The 11,132-nt window shown below is 42.7% G+C and overlaps 1 protein-coding gene across 1 annotated transcript; it reads left to right on the forward strand.

Annotated features, from left to right (window-relative positions):
* Nucleotides 1-4,952: 4,952 nt before the first annotated feature.
* On the forward strand, nucleotides 4,953-9,021 carry LOC100976812 (protein lin-28 homolog A). Its single transcript, XM_008965900.4, has one exon. It carries the CDS (start codon nucleotides 5,042-5,044, stop codon nucleotides 5,669-5,671), a length of 630 nt encoding a protein of 209 aa, XP_008964148.1. The 5' UTR covers nucleotides 4,953-5,041; the 3' UTR covers nucleotides 5,672-9,021.
* Nucleotides 9,022-11,132: the final 2,111 nt, after the last annotated feature.

Raw genomic sequence — 11,132 nt, forward strand, 5'->3', positions numbered from 1 at the left:
CGGGAGGATGGCTTGAGCCCAGGAGGCAGAGGTTGTAGTGAGCTGAGATCATGCCACTGCACTTCAACCTGGGTGACAGAATGAGAATCCGTCTCAAAAAAAAAAAAAAAGAAGAAGAAGGAAATAATTATCATTGACTACAAAGATCAATAACAAGGGTGATGCCAGGCCGAGGTTGGACAAGCAGTTGCTAGGCGGATGCCCTCACAGAAGTATTTTTTGCACAAGGTGGTAATGGCCTTTGTACAAGGCTGTAGGTTTTGCAGACTCTTTTGTTATCAGGCATTCTTACATGATAACCCTTCCTTCATAACCTTTTGCAGCTGTATTTGTCAGTGGTTTTTTAACGTTAGTGACTCCATTTTGATTCTGACAACTTTCACAGAATATAATTTCTAAAAATAGTTTTATTGAGATATACTTGATATATATACTCTGGCCCCAAACCCAGAATACCCACCTCCCTCCCTTCCCACACCACTGCCTCTTCCTTCCTTCCTCCCTCCCCACCATCTGAGAATATACAGACCCACACATCATTTTACAACAGGTTCGTTTTATTTTCATCACCCTGTGGGGCGCAAAATGTACTCTAGACCTTGTTGGCTATTTCTCCGGCGGGGGGTGTGGGGGGCGGGTCAGACCTTTGGGGACTTCTCAGATAGATTTGAGGTCTCTTGCCTTGCCCTGAAATTACAGGCTGCACAGGGAAATGCTGGAGATGGTGGAGGTAGGTCTTCTGGCTTACTTGGTCCTGCTGTGGCTGATTTTTATTGAGTTCCTTATTCAGCTGGTTACAGTGGCTAGATAGTGTTGGCCCACTTCCTTCCTCAGGTTTGCTTGAAGCGGTGGTCTTTTAGGGAGAAGCTTTTTTCCTGAAACTCCCTCACAGGGTTCTTTTTCCCTTTCAGGTTGTCTTGGGAACCTGGAAGGACAGCAGGGAGATCACAGAAGGGAATTGGTTTTTGGGGAGAGGATGGAAGAGGGGTGGGAACAGAAGCTTCATGAGAAGGGGTGCAGGCTGGGGTGGGGGTTAGAGCCAGGACAGGACAGGGTAGGAGTCGGAGCTTGAGTGGGCCACTCACCTTGATAGGGCTTCTGGGCCTGGGTTGAGATGTTGGCAAGGATGTGAATGTAAAATGGTACAGTCACTCTGAAAAGGAGTTTAACAGTTTCTAATAAAACTAAATACGCAATTTGCATATGAACATAAAATTAGGCTATTGGCCATTAATTACGGATAAATAAAAACTGTCCACAATTAGCCAGACATGCAAGATAAGGGTTGCATCAAGGTTGAACACTGAAGACAAATCTCCTTAAGTTTTTATTTATTGTAATAAATGGCCAATAGCCTAATTTTATGTTCATATGCTAATTGCATATTTAGTTTTATTAGAAACTGTTAAACTCCTTTTCAGAGTGACTGTACCATTTTACATTCACTATCAATATATGAGTGATGCAATTTCTCCACATCCTTGCCAACATTTGGTACCGTGACTATTTTTTATTGTAGCTGTTATGAGAGATTATAGTGATATTTCATTAAGGTTTTGATTTGCATTTCCCAATGGGCAATGATGTTGAACATCTTTCCATGTGCTTTTCTGCCATCTGTGGATTCTCCGCTTTTTTACAGTGTCTAGAGCTTCTAGTACTATGTTGAATAAGAGTGAAAAGATCTGAGAGCAATCATCCTTGCCTAATTTTACGGGGAAAGCATTCAGTCTTTCATCTGTAAGTAATGATGTTATCTGTAGGTTTTTTTTTTTTTGTACATGCTCCTTATCAACTTGCAGTAATTTCTGACTATTACTAATTTGCTGAGAGTTTTTAAATCATAAATGGATGTTGAATTCTGTCCAATTATTGTTTCTGTCTCAAATTTGCCTACTTGTGGTAAGTTGTTGAAATTTTTGGCACAAGCTTATTCATAATATTCTCTCTCTCTTTTTTTTTTTGAGACAGTCTTGCTCCGTCGCCCAGGCTGGAGTGCATGGGCGCGATCTCGGCTCACTGCAACCTCCACCTCCCTGGTTCAAGCAATTCCCCTGCCTCATCCTCCTGAGTGGAATTACAGGCACACACCACCATGCACGGCTAAATTTTTTGTTATTTTGAGTAGAGACGGGGTTTCACCAAATTGGCCAGACTGGTCCCGAGCTCCTGATCTCAGGCAATCCGCCAGCCTCGGCTTCCCAAGGTGTTGGGATTACAGGCATGAGCTACCGTGCCGGGCCAACATTTTCATTATTTTTTAATGGCTCTAGGATCTGTGGTTATGTTACCTATCTCATTGCTGATATTGGTAATGTGTGTCTTCTCTCATTTTGTTCTGAGCTGTCTGTTTAGAAATTTACTGATTTTATTTATCTTTTCAAGGAACAAGTTTTTAGTATAATTGCTTTCTTCATGGTTTTTCTGTTTATTACCCTATATTGACTTTAATTTGCTCTTCTTTTTCTAGTTTCATAAGGTTTTCTAATATAAGCACTTAGATGTCCTTCTAAGTACTACTTTAATTGCATGCCACAATTTTTGAGGTGTTGCATTTTCTTTTTTTAACTTTTATTTTAAGTTTGAGGTACATGAGCAGGTTTGTTACATAGGTAAAGTTGCATCATGGTGGTTTGTTGTACAGATTATTTCATCACCCAGATATTAAGCCTAGTACCCAATAGTTGTTTTTTCTGCTCCTCTCCCTCCTCCCACTCTCCAGCCTCCAATAGGCCCCAGGGTGTGTTGTTTCTCTCTAGTGTTCATGTGTTCTCATCATATAGCTCCCACTTATAAATGAGAACATGCAGTATTTGGTTTTCTGTTCCTGTGTTAGTTTGCTAGGATAATGGTCTTCAGCTCCATACATGTCCCTGCAAAGGACATGATCTGCTTCCTTTTATGGTTGCATAATATTCCATGGTGTATATATACCACATTTTCTTTATCCAGTTTCATTTTAATTCAGTTCCAAAAGTTTTTAAATTTCCCTTGAGACAAATTATCTTTGATGTGTGGATTATTTAGAAGTATAATTTTAAATTTCCAAATATTTTTTAATTTCCCAAATATAATTCTGTTGTTGACTTCTAACTTAATTCTGCTACTGAGCAAGAACATACCTTTATTACTTCAATCCTTTTTATTTACTTAGACTTATTTTATGGCCCAGGACATAGGCTATCTTGGTAAATGTTCTATGTGCACCTTTAAAAAATGTGACATGAGTATGTATATTGATGTTGTTGGATGGAATGTTGTGTAGATGTCGATTATGTTATGAACACAGATAATGCTGTTCAAGTCTTCCATATTTTTATTGATGTTTGTGCACTAGTTCTATCGATTATTGAAAGAAAGATATTGACATTTCTAAATACAGTTGTGGATTTGTCTATTTCTCCTATAAATAATTTTTTGCTTCATTTATTTTGAAGCTCTATTATTAGGTGCATACACATTTAGAATTAGTATGTCTTCTGGGTAGATTGGCTCCTTTGTCATTATGAAATATCTATTTTTAATCCCTGATAATATTCCTTGCTCTGAAATCTATTTCATCTGATGTTAGTATAGTTAATTCATGTTCTATCATTTAGCATTCTTTTATTTCTGATTTATCTGTTTCTTCATATTTAAAGTAGGGTTTTATAGAAAAATATAATTGAATCATTCTTTTTATCAAATATGACAATCTTTTCTTTTTAATTGGAGGGTATAACCTAATCAAAGATTATGTAATCTCCCTAGGAAAAATCTACATCCAATGACTTGTAAGTGCAAGAGTATAAAGACTGGGCCCCTTTGACTCAATTTAAGACAACTCTGAAGGGACATGTCAGCCACAAGGATGCCCATGGGATAGGATGAAGTCTCCATCATGACTGAGTCACAGGTGAGTGCTTTCTCTGCCACTTCTTCCTCCCTACTTCCTTCACTTCCTCACAGATGTTGTTCCTGAAAGTACTTTCCAATAATAAGTTCCTTCATACAGACCTCTTAATCTGACCAAACACAGGCAGTTTTAAAATGGTTAAGCACACACTAGCCCTTTCCCAGAAATTCTACTTCTAAGTATTTTTCTCAAAATAAATGAAGCCATAGGTCTACAGAAATATTTGTATAAGATGCTCATAGGAGGGTAATAACAGCCAAACATGAAAACAACCCAAATGTCTGTTAACAGGTTAACAGGTAGATGGTTTAAAAAATTGTGATATATCCATACAATGGAATCCAGCAATAAGAATGAATAAAATACTGATTCATGCAACACAATGAATGAATCTCAAAAACATTATGTTGAGGGAAAGAATCCTGACACAACAGAGTACATACTATATGATTTTAATTATATGCAAAATTAATTTATAATGATGGCAAACAGAATAGAGGGTGCCTTGGATGAGGAAAGATTAAATATAAAATGAAATGGAGAACTTTCTGAGGTCATGGAAAAGTTCTACATCTTAATTTTGGTGATGGATACATAAGTATTCACATTTGTCAAAACTCATATAACCATGGGCTCAAAATCTATGTCAGTAACTATTGAAAATTAAACCTGAATAAAAAGTTTAAAACTCAAGTGACACTAAACAATATTGTTAATAAATGTATTGCAAGGTAGTACAACAAAAGGAAAAAATAAGATGATTATTACAAAATTCTCCCTTTACCGTGGAGAAACTTGACCACAATTTACATAGGTGAGCTTCTGCATTGCTGATAATGTTCTATATCTAGACTTGTGTAGTGAATATATGAGTGCTGATTTCATAATCACTGCTAAACTGTATGTATTTGCAGGGTTTTTGTATATTTCACACTTAGAAAAATATTTAAATGAATATATTTAACTAAGGATTAGTACACAAAAAATATGTAAGAAACTCATATAACTAACAAGAAGATGATAAATAACCTGCTAGAAAAAAAATGGGCAGAGCTTCTTCTCCGGACCAACCCTTTGCCTTCGGACTTCTCCGGGGCCAGCAGCCGCCCGACCAGGGGCCCGGGGCCACGGGCTCAGCCGACGACCATGGGCTCCGTGTCCAACCAGCAGTTTGCAGGTGGCTGCGCCAAGGCGGCAGAAGAGGCGCCCGAGGAGGCGCCGGAGGACGCGGCCCGGGCGGCGGACGAGCCTCAGCTGCTGCACGGTGCGGGCATCTGTAAGTGGTTCAACGTGCGCATGGGGTTCGGCTTCCTGTCCATGACCGCCCGCGCCGGGGTCGCGCTCGACCCCCCAGTGGATGTCTTTGTGCACCAGAGTAAGCTGCACATGGAAGGGTTCCGCAGCTTGAAGGAGGGTGAGGCAGTGGAGTTCACCTTTAAGAAGTCAGCCAAGGGTCTGGAATCCATCCGTGTCACCGGACCTGGTGGAGTATTCTGTATTGGGAGTGAGAGGCGGCCAAAAGGAAAGAACATGCAGAAGCGCAGATCAAAAGGAGACAGGTGCTACAACTGTGGAGGTCTAGATCATCATGCCAAGGAATGCAAGCTGCCACCCCAGCCCAAGAAGTGCCACTTCTGCCAGAGCATCAGCCATATGGTAGCCTCATGTCCGCTGAAGGCCCAGCAGGGCCCTAGTGCACAGGGAAAGCCAACCTACTTTCGAGAGGAAGAAGAAGAAATCCACAGCCCTACCCTGCTCCCGGAGGCACAGAATTGAGCCACAATGGGTGGGGGCTATTCTTTTGCTATCAGGAAGTTTCGAGGAGCAGGCAGAGTGGAGAAAGTGGGAATAGGGTGCATTGGGGCTAGTTGGCACTGCCATGTATCTCAGGCTTGGGTTCACACCATCACCCTTTCTTCCCTCTAGGTGGGGGGAAAGGGTGAGTCAAAGGAACTCCAACCATGCTCTGTCCAAATGCAAGTGAGGGTTCTGGGGGCAACCAGGAGGGGGGAATCACCCTACAACCTGCATACTTTGAGTCTCCATCCCCAGAATTTCCAGCTTTTGAAAGTGGCCTGGATAGGGAAGTTGTTTTCCTTTTAAAGAAGGATATATAATAATTCCCATGCCAGAGTGAAATGATTAAGTATAAGACCAGATTCATGGAGCCAAGCCACTACATTCTGTGGAAGGAGATCTCTCAGGAGTAAGCATTGTTTTTTTTCACATCTTGTATCCTCATACCCACTTTTGGGATAGGGTGCTGGCAGCTGTCCCAAGCAATGGGTAATGATGATGGCAAAAAGGGTGTTTGGGGGAACAGCTGCAGACCTGCTGCTCTATGCTCACCCCCGCCCCATTCTGGGCCAATGTGATTTTATTTATTTGCTCCCTTGGATACTGCACCTTGGGTCCCACTTTCTCCAGGATGCCAACTGCACTAGCTGTGTGCGAATGACGTATCTTGTGCATTTTAACTTTTTTTCCTTAATATAAATATTCTGGTTTTGTATTTTTGTATATTTTAATCTAAGGCCCTCATTTCCTGCACTGTGTTCTCAGGTACATGAGCAATCTCAGGGATAGCCGGCAGCAGCTCCAGGTCTGCGCAGCAGGAATTACTTTTTGTTGTTTTTGCCACCGTGGAGAGCAACTATTTGGAGTGCACAGCCTATTGAACTACCTCATTTTTGCCAATAAGAGCTGGCTTTTCTGCCATAGTGTCCTCTTGAAACCCCCTCTGCCTTGAAAATGTTTTATGGGAGACTAGGTTTTAACTGGGTGGCCCCATGACTTGATTGCCTTCTACTGGAAGATTGGGAATTAGTCTAAACAGGAAATGGTGGTACACAGAGGCTAGGAGAGGCTGGGCCCGGTGAAAAGGCCAGAGAGCAAGCCAAGATTAGGTGAGGGTTGTCTAATCCTATGGCACAGGACGTGCTTTACATCTCCAGATCTGTTCTTCACCAGATTAGGTTAGGCCTACCACGTGCCACAGGGTGTGTGTGTGTTTGTAAAACTAGAGTTGCTAAGGATAAGTTTAAAGATCAATACCCCTGTACTTAATCCTGTGCTGTCGAGGGATGGATATATGAAGTAAGGTGAGATCCTTAACCTTTCAAAATTTTCGGGTTCCAGGGAGACACACAAGCGAGGGCTTTGTGGTGCCTGGAGCCTGTGTCCTGCCCTGCTACAGTAGTGATTAATAGTGTCATGGTAGCTAAAGGAGAAAAAGGGGGTTTCGTTTACATGCTGTGAGATCACCGCAAACCTACCTCACTGTGTTGAAACGGGACAAATGCAATAGAACGCATTGGGTGGTGTGTGTCTGATCCTGGGTTCTTGTCTCCCCTAAATGCTGCCCCCCAAGTTACTGTATTTGTCTGGGCTTTGTAGGACTTCACTAAGTTGATTGCTAGGTGGCCTAGTTTGTGTAAATATAATGTATTGGTCTTTCTCCGTGTTCTTTGGGGGTTTTGTTTACAAACTTCTTTTTGTATTGAGAGAAAAATAGCCAAAGCATCTTTGACAGAAGGTTCTGCACCAGGCAAAAAGATCTGAAACATTAGTTTGGGGGGCCCTCTTCTTAAAGTGGGGATCTTGAACCATCCTTTCTTTTGTATTCCCCTTCCCCTATTACCTATTAGACCAGATCTTCTGTCCTAAAAACTTGTCTTCTACCCTGCCCTCTTTTCTGTTCACCCCCAAAAAGAAAACTTACACACCCACACACATACACATTTCATGCTTGGAGTGTCTCCACAACTCTTAAATGATGTATGCAAAAATACTGAAGCTAGGAAAACCCTCCATCCCTTGTTCCCAACCTCCTAAGTCAAGACCATTACCATTTCTTTCTTTCTTTTTTTTTTTTTTTTGGGATGGAGTCTCGCTGTGTCGCCCAGGCTGGAGTGCAGTGGCATGATCGGCTCACTGCGGCCTCTGCCTCTTGGGTTCGGGCGGTTCTCCTGCCTCAGCCTCCTGAGTAGCTGGGATTTCAGGCACCCGCCACACCCGGCTAATTTTTGTATTTTTAGTGGAGACGGGGTTTCACCATGTTGTCCAGGCTGGTCTGGAACTCCTGACCTCAGGTGATCTGCCCACCTTGGCTTCCCAGAGTGCTGGGATTGCAGGCGTGAGCCACCACGCTGGGCCGACCATTTCTTGATGTATTCATGCCAAACACTTAAGACACTGCTGTAGCCCAGGCGCGGTGGCTCACGCCTGTAATCCCAGCACTTTGGAAGGCTGAGGTGGGCGGATCACAAGGTCACGAGTTCAGAACCATCCTGGCCAGCACGGTGAAACCCCGTCTCTACTGGAATACGAAAAAATTAGCCGGGTGTGGTGGTGCATACCTTTAGTCCTAGCTATTCAGGAGGCTGAGGCAGGGGAATCGCTTGGGCCCGGGAGGCAGAGGTTGCAGTGAGCTGAGATCGCACCACCGCACTCCAGCCTGGTTACGGGGCGAGACTCTGTCTCAAAAAAAACAAAACAAAACAAAACAAAACAAAAACACAGTACTGTATTTTGGATGGATCAAACCTCCTTAATTTTAATTTCTAATCCTAAAGTAAAGAGATGCAATTGGGGGCCTTCCATGTAGAAAGTGGGGTCAGGAGGCCAAGAAAGGGAATATGAATGTATATCCAAGTCACTCAGGAACTTTTATGCAGGTGCTAGAAACTTTATGTCAAAGTGGCCACAAGATTGTTTAATAGGAGACGAGCGAATGTAACTCCATGTTTACTGCTAGAAACCAAAGCTTTGTGTAAAATCTTGAATTTATGGGGCGGGAGGGTAGGAAAGCCTGTACCTGTCTGTTTTTTTCCTGATCCTTTTCCCTCATTCCTGAACTGCAGGAGACTGAGCCCCTTTGGGCTTTGGTGACCCCATCACTGGGGTGTGTTTATTTGATGGTTGATTTTGCTGTACTGGGTACTTCCTTTCCCATTTTCTAATCATTTTTTAACACAAGCTGACTCTTCCCTTCCCTTCTCCTTTCCCTGGGAAAATACAATGAATAAATAAAGACTTATTGGTACTCAAAAAAAAAAAAAAAAAAAAAAAAGAAAAAAAGAAAAAAATGGGCAAAATAAATAAACAGGAGTTTAACAGAAAAAGAAGCACAAATGTATCATAGACATTTTTATTTTATTTATCTTTTGTATAGGGATGGGGTCTCGCTGTGTTGCCCAGATGGGGCCTCAAATTCCTGGCCTCAAGCAGTCCTCCTGTCTCAGCCTCCCAAAGTGCTGGGATTACAGGCATAAACTACCACACCCAGCCAGTAAGTAATAGGCACTTTTAAACAGCTATATTGAGATATAATTTACATCTCATATACGCCATCCATTTAAACTGTATGACTCAATGGTTTTAGTCATGCATTTAATTACCTTTTCCTTTTAGTTGTCCATCACTGCTCATTCTTACTCTCTTCCTCTCTCTCTCTCTCTCTCACACACACACACCCCCCAGAATGTAGAATCCTTGAGGGCAGGAACTTCATCTTCTTCACTTGCTGTGTCCTAATATCTAGAATGGTGCCTCAGAATTGTAGGTCCTTAATAAATGTTTGTTAGTTGACTGGAATGAAGGCAGTGGAGATGGAGAAAACTGAATCGACGTGAGGAATAGGTAGGACCCGGCAATGGATAGGATGTGGGGACTGATGGAGAGGGATGTGTCATGATGACTTCCAGATTTCCGGTTTGGGCCATTCAGCAGTTGTTGATGTCAATAACAGAGCCATAGAACACTGGAGGCAGAACAGATTGGGAGATACAAATGACTGGAAGTAGAATGACATCTTGTAGTGAAAAGAACATGTATATAGAAAGTAGAAAAACTGAGTCATAGTCCTGAATTTCCTGTGTAACTCTGATCAGGCTACTGCCCACTTCTGGACCTGTTTTTCTTTTGTGAGTTGATTGGTTTGGACTGAAAAAACATTCTGGGTTTTTGCATCCAGATCTTGGTAAATAATTTAGGACATGTAGAATCTGTCCACAGAGGTATGTTTCACTGAGTCCATACCCCTCAATTGGCTTATAGCTATTATCACAAATCTGTCTGTGGCATCAAATCTTTGCCCAGAGATCTCTGGAATTTCTAGAGAGTGATGCACCTGGGCTGACAAACAAGTCGCTCATCTACACTTAGCCTGAAACACAAAGTATCCTTTGTCGTTTCTGCTCCCACTGTTCATTTCTAGGTCCAGGGAAGTCAGCTGAGGGCAGTTCCTCACCACTGCCACTGCCAGCAGTTCCCTGCACAGCAATGATGATGAGTTCACCAAAGACGTTTTACTGTGGAAGCTCCTAAAACTACTGGCCCAATCAGAAACCAGACCTTCAGATGCCAAAGGATTGCTCGGGGGCCTTATGTTATAGCATGATGAGATAGTGACTATAAAATGAATGTGCTAAACATATTTGAAGACATAAAACACAGAATTTTTTTAAAAACACAATAAAATAGGCCGGGCACGGTGGCTCATGCCTGTAATCCCAGCACTTTGGGAGGTCGATGTGGGCAGATCACCTGAGGTCAGGAGTTTGAGACCAGTCTGACCAACATGGAGAAACGCCGTCTCTACTAAAAATACAAAAATTAGCTGGGCATCATGGCACATGCCTGTAATCCCAGCTACTTGGGAGGCTGAGGCAGGAGAATCGCCTGAACCTGGGAGGCAGAGGTTGCAGTGAGCCAAGATCACGCTATTGCACTCCAGCCTGGGCAACAAGAGTAAAACTCTGTCTAAAAAAATAAATAAATAAATAAATAAATAAATAAATAAATAAATAAATAAAAACAATAAAATAAGAGAACCCTCTAGGGACTCCCCACTTTCCTTGGAATAAAGTCCAGACCCCTTTCCATGGCCCATGGGGTCCTGCATGGTGGGGACATTGGCCTCCTGTCCAGCCTGGGCTCCTGCCACTCTCCCTGCTTAGCTAAAATCTGAAGCCCAAGGTTCCTTCACCCCCTCAAGCAAAACTCCTTTTTGCTGTGCTGGGGTCCCTGTGGATACTGCCTCTCTGCCCTTGAGCTTCTGTGGCCTGTGAGGCTCACCCTGTCCAGAGGCTCAAGCTTACCAAGCTCCCATGCCCTATGATGATTCTATTGCGAGATTGTGGGGCAATTCCCTATCTGGCTTTGCTTCCCCACGTGGTTGGCTAAGAAGCCACTATGTCTGCATGGGTCTCAGGCCAGCCTGTAGGACATGAGGAGC

This window comes from Pan paniscus, chromosome X (assembly GCF_029289425.2).
Source record: "Pan paniscus chromosome X, NHGRI_mPanPan1-v2.0_pri, whole genome shotgun sequence".
Taxonomy (NCBI): domain Eukaryota; kingdom Metazoa; phylum Chordata; class Mammalia; order Primates; family Hominidae; genus Pan; species Pan paniscus.